Here is a 23189-nt window from a genome sequence, read left to right as displayed (position 1 = left end):
ATTTTGAGTGACAAGAGCATGGATAGGTCTTCTGTATTTGGAAAGAAAAAGGCTCACAGCTTCTGCACAGGAAGAACGAGACAGGCTTTTGACCACTGTTAACACTTGGAGGTCCTAAAGAGGATGGAGAGTCCCTGGGAATATTTTCTGTGGTAAACTCGGGTCACAAGTAATTAGATGCCCAGGCTAAAGGTATTGAACGAATATGTGCTATTTTATCTTTCCTCACAACCCCTCTGCTTTGCATAAACTGAGCTGCAGCCAGTTTCCCTGCTTCCAGAGTAAACAACCTTATATCAGTTAACAGAGATCAAAGACGAGATCCCTGGAGGGGTTTAGGCACTCCTCCCTCCCTGAAACGGAGGGAAGTTAGACACCATACACCTGTGGAGTCCTGGCCGCATTCCCCCTGTATCACGCTGGCCATCTCACATCTCATTCTTGGTGGCATCATATGCGCACTTTACATGCCGGGATGAAATATGCATATTTCATTGTGTGAGAGAGATCGCTGCAGGAAATAAGGACCATCTTGCCTTTTTCTTTGCTGGCTGCTGCTTTTCTCTGTGCAAGGTTTCATTATTCCAGTAGCCCAAAAAAATAATTTCTTATATCACTATAGCAATTTTTTTAAGGACAGTCAGTGGAATTACCCATAATGGTAACTGCTGTGCAATAAATATTTGCAGGAGCAATTCAGAAGCCTGATCCTACAAACTTCATTCACAGGTATTAACCCACTGATTCATCACTAGTAGAAGCAAGGCAGGCTTACACCACTATAAACAACTTTAAGATGGCCTTAACACATACATTAAATGAATTCAGGTGCAAGAGGTAAGAGCTGATCCACTGAATAATGCCACGTTAAGCCCAGATTCTCCAAACAATTAAGTCCGTGCGTAATTGCGTTGCCCAAAGAGACTCCTCTTGCATTCAGCGGAAATGCTGCTAGGAAGGAGGTTGGGCATGTTTCTAAGTGCTGGCAAGATCAGGGTCTGTAGACAATTCTCTCAGTCTGTGCTCATATGGTACCTGTGCCAGCTCTGTTAAGGTCTACAATTTTTTCTCCTTTAACAAAACATTGTGCAAGTTTTCTCCCATCCTGCACAAATCCAGACCTTTGCAAACAAGTGTCCATTGCCGCCTGCTTGGCCAGGGAATAGTTACCTGTGCAGCGGGAACTTGCGTTGTGTTCAGGCTCTAATTCATCCTTTGCAATTTAGGCTGTTTAAAATTCACCCCTAAATTGCTGCTCCCTCTCGCGTATTTCCGAAGCTTTTGCTTAACTGTATTATGTAAAAAGCTCGGTGCTTTGTGGTCGAGTAATCCTGTACGACAGAGGCAAGGCATGGTAGATAGAGATTCACTTGTGGTTTGTTTACGGCTGTAATAAATTGATGTCAAAATACAAATGTAAGCAGTGCTGAATGTGAATTGGTAGTTACACCACCAGTTGCGATCCCCGGTTCAAAAGGATTCCTGCACAAAAGACCGACTGTCCGAGCCGGCAGTTTTAGCATCAGGGATGCTAAAAAGTCTTACCATGTGAGAAGAAACATCAGCTTTAAATACCCTGCATCGTTTCCTTACTTTACCTTATCACTGGTACTCGCGCAAACTGCTTGACTTATTAATTCCTATTCTTCCAGAGTACCTGCACAAGATATAGTAAGGGGACAGTAAATTCCTACGAGAGTTCCTCTCTTTGTCATGCAAAAATAAAATTATATGGAAGACGATAAAATGAATTAGCTAAACAAACTAAAAATAAATAAAAAACCAAACCCAAACCCCAAACAACAACCCACATGTAGTTAGTGTTAATGGGCATGTAAAATATGTAGCTCGATCTGTATCAAAAGATCCTCACCACCGTATTTTCCCTCTCTGCCCTCTCTTATTTAACTCCTTAACTTACCTTGCAAAAGCTTGGCTTCTGTGCAGTTAAAAAAGAATATTGTCACCTTTAGTCTACATTAAGGTTCTTCTTCTCAGCATTGATAGTGCTGCTAAGTTACAGAATACTGTAAGCATGGAGTATTTTCTGCGTCTTCTGTTAAATCGTCGCATTTTGTATCCTTCTGACTATTCACGTGTGTAATAGATCGGGTTCATTTCGTATTTATAATGAGCTCAGATTAAGACGGGATGCAAAGCAATGAGTGAAATTCAGCTCGACATATTTATTAATTTAAATACAAAATACTCCCTACCTCTTGGCGAAAACGGGACAGGGGAAAAAAGAGGGGAAAAACCCCCAAACACTACATGAGTATTTTCACATTTTAAGCGAGGTATGTAAATGTATGTACATCCGTAAAATAACTTTTCTTATCTCTACAATGCCCGTAAAAAGTTATCAGCCACTAATATACCCCAGATGGCTTTTAAGCTGTAGTTTATAACAGCCATTTGCTTGTATATATTTTTTTTCCTTAAAACAGAAGGAAGCCTCTCCCTAATAATTTAAATTCGGGATAATTTCATACGAGAAAGAAGTAACCGTGTCAGAGATGGAATTAAAAAAAAAAAAAAAAAAAGAAAGGAAAAAAAAGAAAACCGCACACAAACAATTGACTCTTGGTGTGAAATAAGAGAGCTTTCCGCACCAACTTCGCCTGCTTAAAACCGGGACCTGTTGCAAGCGCGGCGGGAGGGTGGGATGAGCCGCGCTCCGCCGCTGCCGGCCCCCGCGGAGCCCCCCCGGCCCGGTCTGCGCTCCCACCACGGCACTTTGTGGAGGGGTGGGGGCAGAAAACCGGCCCCGCGTCCTTTGGCAGGGGGGAAGGAGAGGAAGGAGGCAAAGGGGGAGGGCATGCGAAGACGAAACTGTAACCCTCCGGCGGGGAGGTGCCGCGGTGCAGCCCCGGGCGCGGTTGGGGAGCCCCGGGCCCGGCGCCGCCTCACCCGTCCCCTCCGCAAAGGGACGTGCGGGACAGAGGGGGGGAGCCGGAGCCTTGCACGCCCCCCCGCAGAGGGGAAAGCGCTCCCGACCCGCACTGGAGGGGTGCGAGGAAACCTACACCTTGGCGCTGGTACCGTGAATTTAGTGGCAGGCGGCTGCGCCGCTTCCTGAACTCAGTTGCGGGTCTCCGCGGCTCCCCGCCAGAGGAGCCCTGCCCCGCAGGGCATCCGCGCATCCCGCTCCCCGGCAGCAGACTCCGGGCAGGCAAAAGCCGATTTCTCTCACCCAGGGCGCTTTCAGTTTAATTGCGTGTAAACCAGGGAGCGTAAACGGCAGGAGCTCGCTCTCTGCTCCCGGTCGCGGGATGCCAAAACGCGTACCGACAGTTATTTTCCCAACTCCGGAGCGTTTCCAAAGCGGGCGTCGGCAAAACCAAGGATCCCTTCTGCCCTGTCCTCGCCCCCGGGGTAGGGGAAAGCCGGCGGCGGGGGGGTGGGTGCCCGAGGGCTCCCGAGCAGCTGCCGCGCAAAGCGGCTCTCCCCGCGGAGCCGCGTCCCAGGAGAAGCGGCGGGGTCGCATCCCCTGCGGGACCGCAGCCCGCCGTGGGCTTCGGCGGGGACGGGCGGTGCTGGCCGCAGCAGGCCGAGCGGGCAGCGTCCGCCCCCGCCGGGGGTCGCCCCGCTGCCCCCCGCCTCCGCCGCCCCCCCACCCGGCGCCGAACACCCCCCCCGTTGCCCCCCCCTCCGCCCCAGCCGGCTCCCCTCTGCCGGGCCGACGGCGGGCGGCGGGCCCCCTCTGCCGGCCCCGCCGCGGAGCTGCACCGAGGGCCGCCCCGGGGCAGCCGCCGCCTTGCGCAAGGCCGCCGGCGGGCAGCAGCCGCGGCCCGTTCCGTGCCGCCCTTTCCGAGCCCGGCTCCGCGCGGTGGGAGGCGGCCTCGGTGCTGTCCCCGCCGCCGCCACCGCGGCCACCCCACGCACGCATTCCCACCCACCCACCCCGCCGCAGCTGCTGTTGGTCCCCTTCAAAGCCCGCCCGGCCCCGGGGGAGCGCGGCCGGCCGCCGCCGCGGCTGCTGAGCTGGCGGGGGCGGTGGCGGAGGGGGAGGTGTCCTGCGGGTGGCTGTGGCGAGGGGCGGCCGTGGCGAGGGGCGGCCGTGACGGCGGGGACACGGGCGAAGGAGGGGTGTGAAATTTCACGGAGGGAACCCCAATTCCGAGCCAAAAGCGCGGCGGGGACGGGCGGAGGCTCCGCCGCGACGGCGGCAGCGGGTCGGGATGTCCTCTTTCCCAGCCCGGCTTACGCCAGCGGCGAGCCCACGACATTCGCGACCAGCACCAAAAAAATAAAATAAAAAAAAGAAAGAAAACCACCAAAACCAAAAAAACCAACCCCAACCCAGCCCGAAAGGGCAGCCACGCCCCCACCCAGCATCCTCGCTACCGGCTCCGCGGGCCCAGGCCGGCTGCCGGGGCCGGCGCTGGCGGCCCGCTGCTGCCCGTGCGGCGCTGTCCGCCCGCCGGCCCGGCCTCACCCCCGGCCGGTGCGGCCGGCTGGCCGCTGGGCTGAGTCGGTGGGGAGGGGATGTCCCCGGGCTGGGGGCCCGGCGGCCGCCCCGACCTGTCGGGCCGGCGATGGGCGCCCCTCGGGGCCGCGTCCTTGTCCGCGGGGGCGAGAAGCAGCGGGGCGGGCGGGGGACGACAGCCCGGTGGCGGCTGCCTCGGTGGCCGCCGGTCCAGGGTGTACTGCCTCCGCGGGGAGAAAACGCCCCGGAGCAAACCCCGCCGGAGTGCTCGCCCGGCGCGGGGCGCAGGCGTGTGCCGGAGGGGCGTCCGCGGGCACACTGCGGGCACCCTCCGCTCCTCGGTGGAGCGGGTGTCCCGTAAGCGAAGGGCAAGCGGGATCTGCGGCGGGGCCAGGCAGAGCCGGGCGGGCGGGTCCCGCCGTTCTGGATGCCTTAACGCCCCCCCATTCCCCCGGGGCAAACCGCAGGCACGGAGCCCGCTGCACATGGTGGGAGGAGGTGGGCGTCCTTTGCGGTGGGCTGGGTGAGCGGCAGCCCCGCGGGTCCTCCCGTGGGGGTGCGTGGGTGCGGTGGTGTCCCGCCGACCCGGCGCTCACCCCCCGCGCCCCACAGTAGCGGCGGCGGCGGCAGGCGCGCCAATTCCAGGAGCCCCCTGGCCCGCGGCCGCGCCCTGGCTGCTGCCGGGAAGGGCGGTGATTGGCCGGCGCCCTCCCCGTATGCAAAGCAGCCGGGGGAATGACATTCCTCCGCACGCCGCCCGCCGCAGCCGACTCTCGCGCCCGGCCACCTCCATTCATACCGGCGGCGGCGGCGGCGGCGGGAGGGCGGCGGGGCGGCGCTCGCGCCCGGCCACCTCCATTCATACCGGCGGCGGGGACCCCAGCCGGGCGCGGACCCAGGAGCGGAGCGGCAGGGCCCGGCCCCGGCCCGGCGGTGCCCTGGTCGGTCGGTCGGTCGGTCGGCAGGCAGGAAGCCTGAGTTTCCCCGCGGCTCACGTGAAGACCCGAGCGAGAGCTCTCGGCTGTGGAAATGCGCTTTCTCCGAGCGGTCGTCTGGGCTGGAGGCTGGCACTTCTAACCCCCGGCTGGCAACTTGTGGGGATCTGGGCTTCCCCGGGTTCTTTCCATCTCTCTCCGTTGGGGTCAGCGGCTCCTTCCAACCCCCGCCCGCCGCCACCTCCTCGTTTGCGGAAGGAAAGCTTTCACTCGTTCAAAAGTAGTGGCTTATTATTATTTTTCTTCAAATCGTGGGTGTTTTTTTTGTTTGTTTGTTTGTTTTTTTTTATTGTTGCTGGTTGGTCGCTTTTGGTTTTCAGTGTGTGCGTGTGCGTGGGGGCTCTCGGCGCAGGCTGGCAGTATCCATCCCGCTGGCTGGAGGCGGCCGAGAGAAAAGCCATGTTTCCTAAAGCAGGCTTCCACCTGCTGCGGTTAAAATATTGTTAAGCAGCCGGTTCCTGTGGCCGAGTTAGAGGAAGACTGCCTCAGATACCAAAAAAAAAAAAGAATTGGCAATGACTGCCGAAGTTGTTGCAGACTGTTGGTTTGACTGCTGAGGAGGACGTGAGTGAGAGAGAGAGAGCGCTGTTGCACACACAAAACCACAGAGAGAACCCACAATTTAACCAACATCCCCAAACCCAAGTTTTCAGCTGTGGACCTTTTAGCCTCAGAGCTTGCGATCGGCTGCGACCTTTCTTTAAACTGATGAAAGACGTTATACCAAAGACAAGTACAAAGATAGAGATTTAAAGCTTGAATGACATGCACTTGAGCTTCTTTTCTTTTTTATTTTTGCGCAAGAATAATTGAAAGGTCATGACACGAGTACTCTTAGAGCAACGCGAACCAAACTACTGAAGCTGATTTTCAAGGCTGCTTTTAAAAAAAAAAAAACCAAACAAAACAAAAAACCTTGCCGAGAACATTAATGGATTCCTGTTGTGTTTAAATTCTCTACAGATTATATTGTAAATATTTTATGAAGTACAGTATATGTGTGTGTGCGTGTGTGTACGTGAATATATACATACAGTTGTAGCCAGCTGACCTTTGATCAGAAAGCCTAGCTCGTGTACCGCCTTCTCTGAAGACTGACCCTGAATTTCCCTCTCTTAAAGAGCGATTTTTTTTTTTTTTTTGCCTACGGAAGACGCTGATGTATTTGTTTTCTCTTGGGACTGTAGAGAAATCACCTGGAAGAAACCGATAGGCAACTGACTCTCGGGAAGCCCAGGCTTTGCATGTGTTTCTGACCGCCTCTTGTATTTGACTCGCATAAATTTTTCCACGTGCTTTGGGAGTTTGGAAGGAGTTTTCCCTCCGGTAACTTTTGGCGTCACGGCCGCAGACTAGATGCCCAGGCGTCGCGGTAAAGCCCCGCACGGACGACCCTCTCGCTTATCGGATTAACGTGATCTGTTCCGCAGCGCCAGGACGCCAAGAGTTAAGTCTCGGCGTGCTCGCTATCTCAGCCGCCTTCAGCAAAAAATTAACTTTGGGGACTGGCGTAGAAACAAGTTTCCCCCGGGTCCTCAGCCTGTATCCGTTTATGTTGGTCCCCAGAGAGCAGATCGCTGAAGAGTTACGCTCGTTTCGCTGTTTTGTAAAAACTCTGTGGAGGTCTTTCACTCAAAAGGCTTGTTGTGATGCGTATCCCCGTAGATACCAGCACCAGCCGCCGCTTCACGCCGCCCTCCACCACGCTGAGCCCGGGGAAGATGACCGAGCCGCTGCCGCTGCCCGGCGCCGACCACAGCGGCGCCTTGCCGGGGAAGCTGCGCAGCGCCGACCGCAGCATGGTGGAGGTCCTGGCCGATCACCCCGGGGAGCTGGTGCGCACCGACAGCCCCAACTTCCTCTGCTCCGTGCTGCCCACCCACTGGCGCTGCAACAAGACGCTGCCCATCGCCTTCAAGGTACGTCTTGCCGCCTCCCGAAAATCGCGCTTCTGGGGGGCAGGGGCGGCGGGGAGGGAAAGGGAGGGGAGGGCAGGCTGGGGGGGCGCGGGGCGCAGACCCCCGGGCTCGGACCCGCACCCGGACCGGGATCTGGCCGGCCGGGGGCGACGGCTCGCCCCGGCGGGGAGGCCACGTCGGGGCCGGTGGTGCGGGGCAGCCGGCCCCGCGCCTCCTTCCTTCCATCATTCCTTCCATCCTTCCTTCCTTCCATCCTTCCTTCCTTCCATCCTTCCTTCCATCCTTCCTTCCGTGGTCGTTGTCACTCGCGACAGCGTGGGAAGGCGTGGGGCGGGCGGGCGCGGCGCGGTTCTCGGCCGGGCTCCGGACATGCGGTGGGCTGGGCAGGCTCCCTCCGGCCGCTGCATCCATCCCTCTTCGGCCCATTCATAACTCTGGTGGTGAGGGGCGGCTCTGCTCAAAGGGTAAAAAAAACAACAAAAAAAACCCCCAAACAAACAAACAAACAAACCCAAAAAACCCACACACGCAGAAAAAGAAAGAAAAAAAGGCCAAATCCGAGGAGTTTGGCTGCTCTGGGGACCAGATGCCGGCGCAGCCCGTCGCGGACGGATGCAGGGTGTCCCGGAACGGATGCAGGGTGTCCCGGAACTGCAGGAGCCCCGGGCTCCCCCAGAAGCCGGCCAGGGCGGCGGGGGGGGTCCCGCTGCAGGCAGCCCCCGCGGCGGAGCGCCCTACGGGGTGTCACCGGCGGGGAACACCCGACCGCAGGGAGAGCCCGGTGGCACCGGCCGACCCCGCTCCGGGGGTGCCGGGCTTCCCCCCCGCAGGCTGCCAGGGTCTCTTCGGGAAAAACCCACATCTTTCCTTTTTTTCTTCTTTTAGCTGCTTTTTAGGATAGTGAATGTCGGGGCCTACCCTGCGCTTTCCTCCCTTTCCCGGCCTGCTTTCCCGTTACCCGGCTTTAAGTAAAATTAATTCCCCCCTCCCCCTCCTCTTGGTCACGCTCTTTTTTGAGTTGGGTCTATCGCTAACTTCTTGAATGCTCTGGTTTTCTTGCTACTGATGTGTAGACAGGCTGCAGAGCAGGGAAAGGAAAAGGTGATTTTTCTCGTTATCCTTTTCTCCGAGGCAGGAGGCGCAGAGACATGCATCTCCCGGGGTTAGATTTAGGATCGGGATTTGTAAAGTTCCTGCTTTCTTTTGCGGTCACCGCTAAACACCGACCGCCTCAGTACAACTTTTTTCTAAGGCGACCAAACCCGAGTCTTTCCGATGGCTTTTGCGGGGAGCAGAAACGAGGGAGAAGGGAATCGGTTCAGCTCCCAGAGCTTTGGGAAATCCTGCTGAGGAGGCGGCTTTAGGGAAAAGTTTTATTATGTCTGGAGAGTCTCCTTGTTTTACGGATTACATGAGTCTGGGGAAAGGGAGGAACTAAGCGACAGGGTCCGTTCCTAAATTCACATATTTATATTAATTATTGTACTGTCACCCACGCACTAGGCAACTGCTGCTAATTACTCGGGAAGCTGTCCTCCTGGAAGGCAGGGTTACGGTGTAGAACAGGCGTGAAAACCCGCTCCGCCCCGCCGGGAAGGGAGATAAGCGAAGTCCCCAAAGGCGGCCGGTGTTTCTCCCGGGGGGTTCCTTGCGGCCGGCGGCTACCGCGGCGGCTCCCCGCCGTGCCACGCGTGGCCGTGCCCGGGGCGCGCTCCCCGCCCCGCTCATCTCCCGGTGGGGAAGAAGAGGGGGGGACACACACAAAAGGCGTCCCTTCCCGCTCCTGCCCGGCCGCCCAAGCCGCCGGCGGAAAGCGGCGCCGCCGCCCGGCCACGGCCCGCCCCGGTGCCGCGACACCGGGAGCCGCGGGGTCTGGCATCCCACCGGGAACCCGCTCCCCTTCGCCGCCCCGGATAGGGGGGCTCCTGGGTATGTGAAAATTGGAAAAGAAACCCCGGGGGCTGGTTTCGAGAGGTCGCTTTCTTTCCTCGGTTCCAAACCCGCCCCCCGCCCCCAAACCCTCACAGCTACTGCAAACCCTCCGTTTTAACTTGCGAGCCCGCTCCCAACTTCTGCAAACAGAGTAAAGGGTCAGGTTCTCCAAACAGACGAAAGCAAGCGGTTGTAACACTGAGATAGTTTAACCTAGAAATACGCAAGAAAAAAAAAATTTAAGAAAATCTCCCCCAAAAAACTTCAAACCAACCAAACAAGAAAACAGAACAAAACAAAACAGGAGAGGGTTTCCTTCTGAGCTCCTGAAATGTTGCGCTGGGAGGCACCTGCTTGCCGGGGCGCCCGGTGCTGCTCTTACCCTCCCCAAACGCTCAGAAATGAGTCCTGAAATAGTTTGCCACGTATAAAACAACGCCATTGGTTTTGTACTAAATACCGAATATTCGCAAAGGCATTTTTTTTCCAAGTCGTAATTTTTAAGATAATTTGGAACAGGAACTAGAAAATTCAGTTCAGATCATTCCTATGCTGCCAATATCTTATTTGCATCTGACAAAAAAGCGCTGAGTTTTATCAAGTATTTGCTAACAACAGTTACATCAAGAAAAAGAGAGAGAGTTTTCTCTTCACGTTTCTGTAGAAAAATTCACTTACTTGATCTTTAGAAACGGGATATTATTTCAAACTAAAATGATCATTTCCATGCATTACTTTTTTTTCTAAAATAAAGACTGATTCCGAGAAACCTAGAAAATAATACATAATAACTCTAATAAGGTGCCATATAGATTCATTGTCCAAACGCTGTTAAGAAAGAATCTACATCTTCATTTAAAAGGCCAATTTTGTTTGATTGATGCAGCAGAAGTAGGTAATTTAGGTACCCGGCAGCACTGCAACTCTGCTACTCTTGTTGCTTCTCTGGAAATACATATTTTTAAAAGTTAAGGAGTACATCAAAGTACTAGATAACTCCAGTCAGCAAGTCCCAACTTATCTGTTTAGTCTTTTTTCTAGTGTAAATGTTTGTATTTCTGTTTCTATTGTCTATGACTTTTAACTCTAGTTTCTTTTCTGCGCTGTGTCATTTTTATGCTGGTTTCTAATATTTTCTTCATGTGTCTTATCGCTGAGGTTGCCTTCGGTGTAATTTGAAAATGGTGATTTAAACTATTTGTCCTGTAAGTGACAACTGACCCTAGATTCACAAAGGTTTTTCATCCTTCAAAATACATTTATTTCCTTAAATGAACATGCAAACATTTGCATCACAGGGAGGTGAGGGTAATGCCCCGATTTTCCTCTTTCCCTTTCTTGTGTCTTTAGTATATGTGCATGCGTTAGGGTTTTACAGTAACTTTTTAAGAGCTGGGTGAGCGCGTTGCATTCGCAGCTGCTGACCCTGTGAGCCAGCCTGCCTCATGACACAACGCCGTGCAAGGAGAAAACTCGCTAGCCGCAACATTTTGGGCAGGGACTATTTTATGCCAAGATCAAGGAAATGTGAAAAGCGCAGCGCTGAGTGTAGCCCAGGCCACAGAAACGCATTCCGGCACACAGAGGAGAACAAAAAAAGCAAAAGCCTGGGCCGCAGAGGAATGGGAAAGAGGAAGTTGAAATAGATACGTAAAGAGGGAATTTTGACACAGTGATTTTAACTTTGCATGTGGAAGTGAAAACAAGGGTTATTGGTGACAAGGGGGAGCGCACTGAAGTATGAAATGCAGCCTCCTATAGAAGGAAAGGCTGTGAAATACCTGAGACTGGAATCCTCTCTCATATTGTGGGAGGCAGCTACGGATGAGGAATAAGCCTCAGAGAGAGACCCAGTAACGGAGGCGCTGATCCTGTTTGGAAAGAACAAGTGTAATTAGAAACTGATAGAAATAAGACTGGGCCCTAACAAGTTTCAGCCAATTGTAACTGCATGGACATAAGCTAGAAAATGCTAAGATGAAGGCAAAATATCAAGCTGCAACTCAGAGGACGTGATGCAGGACTACTTCCTCTTAGAATGTGTAAAAGAGGAAATAAAAGCTAGCTAGATTTTTTCTCTCCCTTTTTTTTTTTTTCTTTGGTGGTAGTCCTGAGGTCATTACTGTAGACTTAATTGGGGGAACAGCAACAGGGTCTTAAAAAAAGTATGATAGGGGACCTAATTCAAGCTCTTACTTTTGCCAGAGTAAATCAAGAGGCATACCGGACATCCATTCGAGTACAGCAGGGTAAAATTGCTTTGAGAATTCAGTCCTGCTCGAGAAGATAAGAAAAAATTAATTTTTGCATTGTTCGACCAGTGTGAACATTGTAGATAACAACATTTAAGGTTAGGAATCTATATATCTCTCAGCACATTGCATCAAAAATGCAGTGAATCCTGTGTTCCTAAATACTTGTTTGATAGATGCTTGGCACCAAGGAGCTACAGCACAAACATTTCAGATGAGGTGAAAGCCTTTGTCAGAGCGATTGCAGGTTTCATTAGTTCAGATCGCAATTTCCATCCATCAGGTCGCGGGTGAGGTCTTAAGCCAATGATTTGCTTTCATGCTTCTAAAGGAAAAAAAGAAATTGTTCAGTAAGTTGTGATTAAACATTCAACGGAGGCCTGCTTTTCCGTGGACTTATTCTGAATTCGTGCTGGGACAGCTCTGTTCAGAGCAGTGGGAGGAAAAGATAGGGAACTGGTGCAGCTGTGGGGACTCTGACCCTCTGCATCCATGAGATGACTGACTTGGTTTTGTTTTCTCTTGAATTTTATATTTCCATCATTGTGCTGACACTGCTGTAGCTTAAAAGTAATGCTACAACACTGTAAATCAGATGTAAATCGGACCAGAATCGGTTCCTGTTGCTTGAGTTTATTTATTGTCAATTGCAGAAGTATATTTTGGAATGCGTATTTTGTGTATTTGTCATGCCAGAGTACACATTATGCTGTGTATTTCAGATGTGCATCAATGTAAGAAGTTTTCCATAGCTCTACAAACTACGAATGGAAGCGATTCCCGTTTTCCCCAAATAGCTTCTTAGTCTACATAGATTTTTGCTGTTGCTGGTTTTTCCTGTTTTATCATGTTGCTTGTTGAAGTTGTGCGCCCAAAAGTAAATGTCACGTAAGGAAGCTGAGGATTCCACTCTTTGATTTCATAGGTGGTGGCCTTGGGAGACGTGCCCGATGGGACGCTGGTAACGGTGATGGCTGGAAACGATGAGAACTACTCTGCAGAACTCAGAAACGCCACAGCTGCCATGAAAAACCAAGTAGCAAGGTTCAATGACCTCCGATTCGTGGGCAGAAGTGGAAGAGGTATGTGTTTGTTCTCAGCTACACTTTGGTCAGGCTCCTCAGTTATGTCAAGTTCTGGTTACGTGGAGGGAATTTGAAGGCAGCATCTATCGAGTTTTCTGCGACCGGGAATGCTTCAAGATCTGGCATGGGCCATTCCAAAAGGCACAGAATTAGCTACACGGTTTTCTTGCTTTATCCTAGCCTGTCCTCCATGTCACTTCAATTTTTAAACAGTGACATTTCATTTGAAAAAAAAAATATCATAGACAGCAAGTCACATTTTGACTCCAGAAGCCACCCCGTCAAATTTTGAACAGCACAGTAGTACCTATGTTTAAGTTTAAATAATGTATTTTCAATTCAAAATGAGAATTTTCAGCACGTGTAAAGACTCATGACCGTCTCGGGTCTCCCAGGCACTTTCTGCTGGTGTCTGTAACAGAGCAAGCCAACCTAAAATTACATGTAATTTCCTCATAGATCTAAAAAATTTCTGGCTTTGTCATGGCCTGATGATGGCACAGGGCACTTTTTCTGACCTTTCTTTCTCTGGAATCGATATAGAACTATATGCAGTAGTCCTGTTATTTAATGTGCCCCTGCCTAGGATAGAACAGAACAGATGAGCTGAATATCTGACTTGCTGTATCTCCGTGATAACCAGTAATTAGTGGTACCTAGTAAATAAAAAGGCCATATGAGCATAAGTAACGAATAGGAGTCAAAGCTGATTTAGGCTAGAACTATATAAAAATGTTGTTAGGAAGCTGCAAATAGTATCTGACGCGTGCGTCTCACGTCGCTTGTGAGTGGGCAGGTGTACGAAACTCCATCCAAAAGCCCGTAAAATCAATAGAAGGACCCTTTGCAACTTTACTCTTTGGCTCTGGTCCATAATCTTAAACCCCATAAATTCCAAGCAATCGTGTTTACCTTTCTATTACAAGATTATTTTAAGCGCTCCTTTCGCATGAGTGCCGTTGTTGCTTTGAATGGAGTCCCTTTGCATGTATTGGGGGGGGTTCAGTCAAACCCTCAGAAGAGAAGCTGGTGAGCTCTGGCTCAGAAAAAGCTTGGAGGAAAGCTCAGCCTCCCTCTTTTAAGGTCAAGAGTGAAAAGCTGTCATATCTTCCGTGTGACTTCATATGATATTTGCTTAGGTATTTTCCTTCTTTTTCCTTCTTATCTTTAAGTAAAATTGGAACGTAACGTTATGGTGTTCCAAACACAGCAGTGTTATTTAGGGGCAACTCAGTGCTGTGACACTCACAAATCAAAATTATAGTGTCTTTTCCATGGCTCCACAAACTACGAATGGAAGCGATTCCTGTTTTCCCCAAATAGCTTCTTAGTCTACAAAGATTTTTGCTGTTACTGCTCTTTCCTGTTTTATCATGTCACTTGTTGATGTTGTGTGCCTGAAAATAAATGTCATGTAAGGAAGCTGCACTTAAGCAGGCTTCTTTTTGAGCAATTTGTGGCAATTTGAGCAGTTTGAGCACTGGTGTCTCTCTGGACCAGGTTAAAGACTCGGGGCTCGCTGAGCCCTCCTCACCATTTTCCCCTCCCTCCCCCGCCATGTGAGCACTCAGGCCATCTCCTGATGCGTGGTGGCACGCGTGGTTCTTATGAGCACGGATGGAATGATGAGCGTGCTTCAGGAGAGTGACAAAGGTGACCCACTTCTGCTCGCTCGCTCTCTCTCAGACTGTGTTATTCCAAACGGGAGATGGGTCAGGCTTCAGACTGAGGAAGTTATCCTGATTATACACAACAGCCTTCATTTGCCTTTGAAGTGAAATGCATCCGTAGATAGTCTTCCAATATAAATACAGTCAGCAATTGTGGGAGAGCATGGCCCTGTTGAAACATTGGTGCAAGCAGTAAATACATTTTAAGAATAAAATACCAATCCAGTCCCCCTGTATCCTGCAGCATTTTTAGCTGAGGATACAGAGGGAAATGTCTTTTAGAGCGTGTTGTTTGGGCTGTCTTCAAAATGCACTTGGTGGAAAACACCCGCAGCTGAGAACGTAGCTTCATAATGCTAGCAAAGAATAATAATAGGGTAATGCAGAGAAAATTATATCCATTTACTGAAAACATGAGAGATGCTGTAATGTCTAAAAGTATCAGTCATTAAACATGTTCATTTGTTATATTAAAGGTACCACCTTTTCAGTAAATGGAATTTGCATTATGATTCAGAGATGACTGTTTAGAAGATTCAAATGAATAGCTGGCAAAGTGGCGGAGAAGCTAATAAAAACAAACCTGTAGTTCAGTTCCTGGCCATGGTAATGAAGCTAGAAATCATAACAGTGAACTGTGTGAGTTTCAAGGTCAAAATCCTGAGAGAGAACAGCCCCTATTCATACAGAAGACCTTGGCGGGGAGCGTCGTTGAGCCCCTTACCCTGCTAGAAGCGGTTGCTAGTAGCCGGTCGCTCGCGCACGGACATAAACCTTGTGTGCCGTACGATATTCGGGTGCTCAGGATCCTTTAAGGGATGGAGCGATTTGGGAGCGCTGCGTGCTATTAGTCAGTCTTGGAGGTTAAATCTCATCACCTCCATTGGCTGCCCATCTTTGGAGCGAGTGACTAATGTATGCTTTTGTTTACTCCTCGAACAGGGGATTGTTTTCCAAAGGTGGGGATTGTTTGCATTTGGTACGGGATTTCTGAGGTGCTGTTCTGTTGAATTTGTATAAAGCCTAAAGCGTAAGGTAGCTGCTTCAAAGGGCATTGCTTCCTTTGATACTTTGCTAGAGGAAAATTAACTGAAACTTTGTTTGCCGTGTAATATTTGAGTCTGAGTAAGTTCAGTTGCCACCAGTGATAATGCGATGCCAGGAGTATTATGTGAAAAGTGATTGAAAGGTCACGGTTTGGTTGGTTACGGTCAGAGTGGATGCTTTTTGTGTACCTCAGGTGATTTAAAATCCCTGCCGGAGCATAAGGAATGGCTTTGACCGGTGACAGTTCCCTGTGCATCGGTTATCATCCAGGTGTCACCATCCCCATGAAAAGCCTCGCCGAATCGACGGCAAAGCACCTCTCCCTTCTAAGAGAGCAGGAAATTGTCATTCTTGACATTCTTAATAAATAGTTTGAGTTTTCTTCCGTGGGCTTTAAATGAAATCTAGCAAGATAGGGTGACGGCTGTTTCAGATGTAAGATTATTGTCCACTTTCATCTCAGTAAATAAGCGGCTCTGCACTGACTGTGAGAGAGTTACAGTGATTTCCCCCCCTTTGGGGGCCTGATCCTGCCTGTCGGTTAGAGCAGACACACCAACCAAATACTGGCCAAAGCTTAAAGAACCAAACTGCATTTCAGCATTCGATTTGTATCTTAACAGCAAGCGGTTGCCCCGTGTACTCTGCCCATGCCTGTCGTTCAGAATTACACAAAAAAAAAAAAAAACAAAAAACAACCAACCCCAAACACTTGATTTTCTTGACACCCAGAATGGGAGCCGAGAATATCGCAGGTCGCCTGAAACATTGAGATGTTGTATAAAAGCAATTTGGCTCACTTTCCCGAACAAAACAGATTTACATTGGAATTGGCTGGGCTCCAGAGTTACTATTCCTCACCCTAGTTTGAGAATGCTACTGGGAAAACCTGCCCGTCTGGCTTGTAAGGCCGAGTAAGTAATTTCTGAAAGAAAAATGTAGTTTAAAACTTCAGCCAACCTCAGCCCCCCTTGCCTGATTACCTGGTTAAAAAAAAATTAATCTTTATTTTTCTCCCTCCGTTCATAAACACTTCAAAATGCTACTACTGCAAAGTACCTTGTTTTCTTAGTGTATAATGAACCGGTATAGGTTACTATGATGAAATAAATCTGATGCAAAAAGCCTGACACCATAGAGTTTCATTGGATAAAATTAAAAATAAATAGTTATTTTGGAGAGGGAAAGCTTCGTGGCTCGGTAAGCATTACATATTTTCCTCATGGAATCATTAATCCCAGTAACTATCTTCTTTGTAGAACGTAACATTAAAAAAAAACCCCAACAAATAAACATGTTTTCCAGATGAAAATAATTATTAATAGGTTATCATAATAGTAGCTAATGGGGAAGTGTCTTGGCTTGCTGCAGAAGATCTCAATCTAAAGCTGAGAGCTCGAGCTTTGTTATAGCTTTCCAGCAAGGCCTTTTTAAAAACTGCATCGTGGAAAGGACTGAAAATTAAGCCTACGTATATATTTCCTACTAGCTATCGGGATTAGAGTCATGAATAAGTTCTGCGGTAGTTTTCAATTTCCACAGAGCCAAAGAAGTACTCCTTTTTCACAGGTGTAGCTGGTAGGAGAACATGAGAGAGAGATATTATCAAGCATAATCAGAAATTTCGGCCATCGGTACTCTTCCTTCTGGATATAATTTTGGGGAAAAAAAATCAGTTTAAGCTGGAATCTCAAAAATACTTAAACCCCAGAAATTACTGGCCTGGATTCTGAGTCCTATTATTTTTATTGGTCTTCTGAAGTCAGAGTTTTGCTCCTTCTGTGCAGCTTCAGCTTGTGGTTGCACTATTTGAGCACTTTGCTAAAATTTGTTTTATTTTTTACTTAAACACATTCAAAATTATAAAAGTATGTGCAAAACAGAGGAGGATGCTATTCAACAGGGTCGTAAAATCAGCATTAAGCAGCCCGCCGGGTCCTGGTCCAAGCCGTTGGAATGCTTCAGGGGACGCGGTATCAGATACTGGAGTAACAATGAGCCGCGCTTGCCAGGCGGGATGAAAATAGAAGAAATCCAACAGCAATCAAAACTGAAAAAAAAAAAAAAAGAGTCAATTGACAGAGTTCAAAAACAAGCGCTTATTTATACTTCGCATTGATAAGTATGCGGCGCTAGCAGGATGCTACGGCCAGCGGGAGGGGGGCTTGGCCGTGGAGAAATGGGCAACTCCTTTGAGCCATCCTGTAGCCCTGCCATCGCGCCGGGCGCAGGCAAGGCTGGCACGGCCCTTGGTGGGGGGAGAGCTGGGTGTCTGCAATGCTGCTGGGCGTCTGCAATGCTGCCGGGCAACTGCAACACCTCTCGGCCACGGGTTGCCACTGTCGGTCCAGCCGCCGGCGGGCAGCAGCCAAAAGAAGGGGCTGCACTGCTGGTGCTCGCCCCAGATGTGTGTTCAAGGGTTGATGTTTATCTCAGGACTCTTCTCCCCACAGACTCAGGTCTGAACGGGGAATTTTTCTCTAAAAGACAGAAGCCGGAAGCGGTGATTTTGTTTTCAAGTGACTTAGGCTCGCCTAGTTGTGTCGTTAATTTGAATCGAGATTTCTGTGGAAACCGAGTAGCCGTGGAAGAATCCAGCGTGCAGACTCCCCGCACTGGTACAGAGGAGCGGGTGCCTATTTCAAGCCAAATCGCCTGCGTCGGCGTTAGAGGGATCAGCAAACCCAGCCCTTTCGAGGCAATGGCCACCCTCTGTGCTGGCCTTCGGTGGAAGGAGGGGAGGGGAGACGACTTTCTCATTCCACCAGTGCCGTACCGAGTCGGCTTCGGCACACGCTGGCTACGTGCAGCCGGGTTCGCGTGAATCGCTGGTTGTGTAAGAAAGTATACGAATGATGCAGCTCCGCGCGGGGCTTCGACTCGGAAAACATCATGTGGTCCGTGCGGCTGAGCATGACTGCGGCTGGCTTTGCCAGCTCCCAAACACTCTCTGCTGGGTTACTTAAAATTTCGTCTGGGCGAAAAAAAAAAAAAACCTCTTGATCAGAAAGCGTCAACAGGAGAAAAATAATGGCAGAGCGATTTGGAGAACTTCCTGTCTCCGGGAGCATTACTGCTGTAAACAGTGGCCATGCCAAGTGCTGAACCACTGCCCTCAGTCCAATAACAATAAATCTATTTTTTGGTTCTGCAGAGCTCTGCTTGTACATTTTTGAAACTCGGGCTAATGACGAGGATGAGGCAGACGCTATCCTCTGAGCATTTTCTTTTTTTTTTTTTTTTTTTTTCCTGTGATAAAAGGAGTTGGGTTTACCGGGATACTACTTAGGGAAAACAAAGTACCTCTCTAGATGAAAAGGTCACATAGTTTCAAGAGATCTGTTTGCCCTTCAGCTTTTTTTTTTTTCTTTGTTTTTATTTTGCTTTTTATTTTAGTGTGCCCTGCTTCAGAGGCTGCTGGAGCTCTGGTAAAAAAAATATTTATTTTTGTGGGTAGCTATGTATGTATATACCTGCATTGCAACTCAAATAACAGCTGCTATTTTGTCATCAAAATAAATGCATTCTGAGAGACAAATTAGGACCTTGGCTTCAGGGCTGGCTAGTGAACCTCACCTGACTATCCTATGGCATGCAGCTCTTGTCAGCTTGCTCAGGATTAGCAGAAGTGAGGATGCTGCAAATCAGTGGCTTGCAATCGCTGTCAGGAGAGTCTTTTCCAGCATAGTCGTGTGCATAAACCCTCACCAGTCTGAATCAGGCTCTAATCAGTCCCTTCTAAAAATCCTTTAGCAGCAGTAAAAAAAAAAAAAAAAAAAACAAACCAAAAAAAAAACAGATTATTTTTTTCTATTACCTTAAGGCTGTGTAAGTCTCCACCTCTTTTGCTCCCATCCTACTTCTCCCCTGTTTTTCCCATCATATTATTTCAACAGAGTTTTCTCAGCCTCTCCAAATCAACCTTACTCCCTTCATCTCTGCCCTGCATCAATCTCTGTCTCTTGTCCCCCTTCCTTTGTTGATGCTCTTCCTGCCCGTCCCCTTTGAGACCTGCTGCCTCCCAGCACAGGTTGGGATTCCTGGGCGAGACTTTACCACAGGAGCAGGTTTCGGCCTCAAAGTGTGATGGCAGGAACCATCCTTAATTCCTTCTGCCCTTTCCTACCGTTCCTTCTGAGGATGGGGAGCTACCTGCCGTGCTGTGCGGGAGCAGGCAGCGCAGGGGGGAGAGGGAGGAGGTTCTGGAGGCAGAGGCGAGAGGCGAGGAGGAGGGAAGCAGCTGCTTTGAAGGCTTGATGCCACGAGAGCTCAGCAGCGGGGCGGTGCTTGGAGGAGCAGTCTGTGCGCACATCAGTTCCCTGAAGTTTAGGGAAGAACTGAGGGAAACGCTTTGGCAAGGCCACAAAGTTTCCACAGGCTAGACTTTATGCATCGCAACTGCGTCCATATCTGAGGCCACGGAGGCTGCTCTACGTTTGAAGGTTGTCTCTAGTGGAACTTGGCAGGTTCCAAGTTTGTAATGGCAGCGTTATCTCCCCCATCACTGGCTGCATGGATATCCATCGAGTGACCCCAGACCTCTTCTGAGCTCTGAAATCAATGCGCATTGCATTAGTGTAATGACAGCATGGAGGAGTCCTTCCTCTAAGAAAATAAGCTCCGAGTAAACAGTCCCAGTGCACACTCCCACGCTCAGCCAGCTACTGAAGAAGTGACTTACCAGCTTGTCTTCCGGCATTCACCTGCTTTAGGCCACTGCAGGCGGAAGTCCCTCTCTTGCTAAAATGGCCCTGATGATCATAAGAGTGCTCCTTGCCTTTCATATTCAGAGCAGTGCATTGCTCTCCGAGTGAACCCGCACCTTCCTTGTTGCCTGTACCTGGTGCCTCTTCCTGCAGCCGTGCCAAGAGGTCATCGTCTTCATCACTCCGCAGGGCAAGGAGCGTGTTTGTTCCCAGCTCCATCTCCGTGCCAGAGCACTAAGGTATGCCGGCATCTGGCTGGACAGGTAGCCAGGCTGGGGCTGGTCCCAAATGAAAGCCAGCACTGGAAAAAGGGAGAGGGACTGAGACAAAATCCGGGTCTCACAGGGCTTTGTCTAGGTTTACAGGACAATGCACCATGAAATGAAGATGCCTTAGAACAGGATCTGCCAAAAACCACAACACCTATTACACTGAGGTTTTCCCAGTCTTGCGATTAGCCAAAGGATGAGAACAGGGCTTCGAGGGGTGAAGAAATCATGGGTTCAAACACAAAAGCAGTCCTTAGGGAAGAGACTGGAATGAGGCTCTCCCCTCGCCCCAAACGCTGCAGCCACCAGCCCCGGGAGCCAGGCGTGTGCCACAGCTCTGCCCAAAGGACGTCTCCGCCCAAAGGGCCTCCAGCCGGGCAACCAGGGTTGAGGACTCTGTCACCCCACCGCAGCCGTCTGGCCAGGGTGTGCTTCAGGGAAGTGCAAAGCCTACATCTGAGGCATGTCCTACAGAGCAGGGAGCTTCCCATGGGAAGCCTAATGCTTAAAGCAGGAGCAGGGGCCACCACGAGATGCTGAGTGAGAAACTGAGCCCTGAGCAGCAGCTCCTGGACCAAACCACCCCAGGAGAGGGGCAAAGAAAGGCTCAGGGGTTGGGAACGGACTGACCATGCCGAGGTGCTCCTTCCCAGAGGCTGAGCTGGTGGCCTCGAGGGCACAGCTCTGTTCAGCAGGGGAAGCCCCCTCAGATGTTGTCTGCGTCTGCTGCTAGGCACCACCTGGATAGGGGGGGGTGGGAGGGATGCGGGCTGTAATTTTGGACTTAAGCTTTTAAATCAAACCTGAATCCCACTTCAGGCAGCTAAATCCTCTTGTGAATCTGGGCCTTAACCTTTTCATGTCTTTCTCATCACCTATAAAGTGCAGGCGATAATTTCTACCTCAAAAAGCTCATTAATGGTTTGAAATTATAGCTGGGTTAAGGGCTATTATTAGGCTTAAGGAACCCAAGGCATTTTCTGTAAGAAGCTGGTAGCTTTGCATTTAAGTCATTTCATTTTGAACTGTCCTTTCCATCTGGTGTTCCTGTTGCTGTTTTTCCCTTTCCCTGAACTATTCAGCAGTGACACAGCAGTCTGCTGTGAGTGACTGTTTCTTCGTTCCACTCTAGAGCTGGATACACTTCGTGGAGGCTAAGTCATTTCCGAACGCTTATTCACAAACAGCCCAAGCTCCGGTATAGAGAAGCCCTTCATTTAAAACTAAAATGATATTGCAATGAGAAAAAAAAATGTCAAAATTCCCTAATATATAGTAGGTCACAGCTTGAAAGCAGAGGTTTGGTTTTTAGGGTAGCCCACTCATAGGAGCATCAGAGATTTCCATTAGAGTCGTCTTTGGGGGAATGTAATTCCACCCTCTCAAAATCTGCGTTTAAACATTAGTGACGTCTACGTTTGTATAAATTGCATATATACATTTCAAGTCTTAAAAATATTTTAACAGTAAGCATGGCATTTTAAGGCTCAAACTGTAATCTCCTTGTGCTGCCACTCTGCTGCGGAGACCGGGCACCCTGTACCATCTCATTCGTCCTGTGCTGTAATTATTGTCTCCACCCAGGTTCATAAGAATTTTATAGTGGTTACTGCAGCAACCTCACTTATAGTTAGAGGCTTCTTGGCTTTTCCATTAAAAGGTCTTCCCCCCTATCCCAATCTTTCAATGCTTTAAACCCATTTTGCAAACTTGATCTGCAGGCTTTCAAGAAGGCATCCCACCCCGAAAATTCAGTTAAAACAGGTCACTTGGGTTGTCTTTCAGAACAGGATGCAAACACACTTTTTTTTTTTTAATATTGTCAAACATTGTTGTTACTCTTTTGCTCGTACTCACAGAAACAGATAGACCTCCATCGCAAAGTCTAAAAGCTGGTATTACATAGGACGTAAACCTAAGGATGATAAAGTACAAATAATGTTCCCGCCAGCCAAATGCCTCCCACAACTTGAAATAGCTTCTCTTCTGAAATTAGAGAACACCACAATAGAGGGGGATTCCTGGTGGTTTTGTGTGTTTGTGGATTGTTGATGTTGGCATACAAAAATGACTAATGTCTAAGTTAACTACTGGGTGTCACCCTAAGCTGACCGCTGTAGGACACCCTCTCTTCAGACACCTCCTTCTTGCCACCCTGGTCCTAAATCTCTTGACCTTATGCCTCTTCCCTCTCAGTTAGTTCATTTATGGCCTGAACCTCAGCAATGTCCTTCTACCCACCTTCTGCCGCAGCTCCCTTCCTGATAAATGGCAGGATTTATGGCCATGACCATTTAGTACCCACAACTGGTATCTCCTGCTACTCAACTGCCCTAAGTTTTTCCCTAAACAGAAGTGACCATCCTTTTGTGGCATCTCTGCTGAAGCGCGTTCACGGGATCTGTGTGATGGAAAAATATCACGAAGGCAGTGGAAGGAGTAAGCTGAGGGAAGGAACCCGAAGGAATCCAACTGAGACCGGTGCCTTGCGTCAAACATTTTAGACGTGAACATTTCAAATTCAAGTTCCTTAAGAGAAGGGCCATCGGGTGCCTCGCAGGCAAGCAGTGGAGCAACGGCAGCGGCTGCACTTTTACACACATTGTCAGGCTGTCAGGGAAGGGATTAGCACAGAGGCCCCTGCAAGGCTGGAGGAGGCGGTGGACGGTATCATCATGACAGCACGCGGGACTGGGAAGTGAAACCGCTCGTCAGCGCAGAAGTGAAACTGGCTGCACGCAAACTCTTGTCAAATGAAAATGTAAACAACTGGCAAAAAAAAAAAAAGAAAGAAAAAAAAAAAGAGAGAAAAATCGGAGCTGCTTTAGTGAGCTGAGTCCCACCTTTGCGACACTTGAGAATGTGAGCGATGCCTATTTCTGCAT

At 49.8% G+C, this 23189-nt stretch overlaps 1 protein-coding gene across 5 annotated transcripts in view; it reads left to right on the top strand.

The window, feature by feature from the left end:
• Window positions 1-23189, top strand: part of RUNX1 (RUNX family transcription factor 1) — a 176088-nt gene that overhangs the window by 91110 nt on the left and 61789 nt on the right. For 4 of the 5 annotated variants that reach the window (XM_074601680.1, XM_074601669.1, XM_074601707.1 and 1 more), the window contains 2 exons: window positions 7090-7343; window positions 12453-12609. In XM_074601680.1, the coding sequence (XP_074457781.1) occupies window positions 7090-7343; window positions 12453-12609 (411 nt within the window). Of the gene's footprint in view, window positions 1-5242; window positions 7344-12452; window positions 12610-23189 lie in introns of those variants that run through there. The other variant, XM_074601690.1, reaches the window with a different exon arrangement.

This window comes from Larus michahellis, chromosome 1 (genome assembly GCF_964199755.1).
Source record: "Larus michahellis chromosome 1, bLarMic1.1, whole genome shotgun sequence".
In the NCBI taxonomy this organism is placed as follows: domain Eukaryota; kingdom Metazoa; phylum Chordata; class Aves; order Charadriiformes; family Laridae; genus Larus; species Larus michahellis.
Note: the sequence above shows the minus strand (reverse complement) of the source record. Positions and strands in the feature narration are given on the sequence as shown.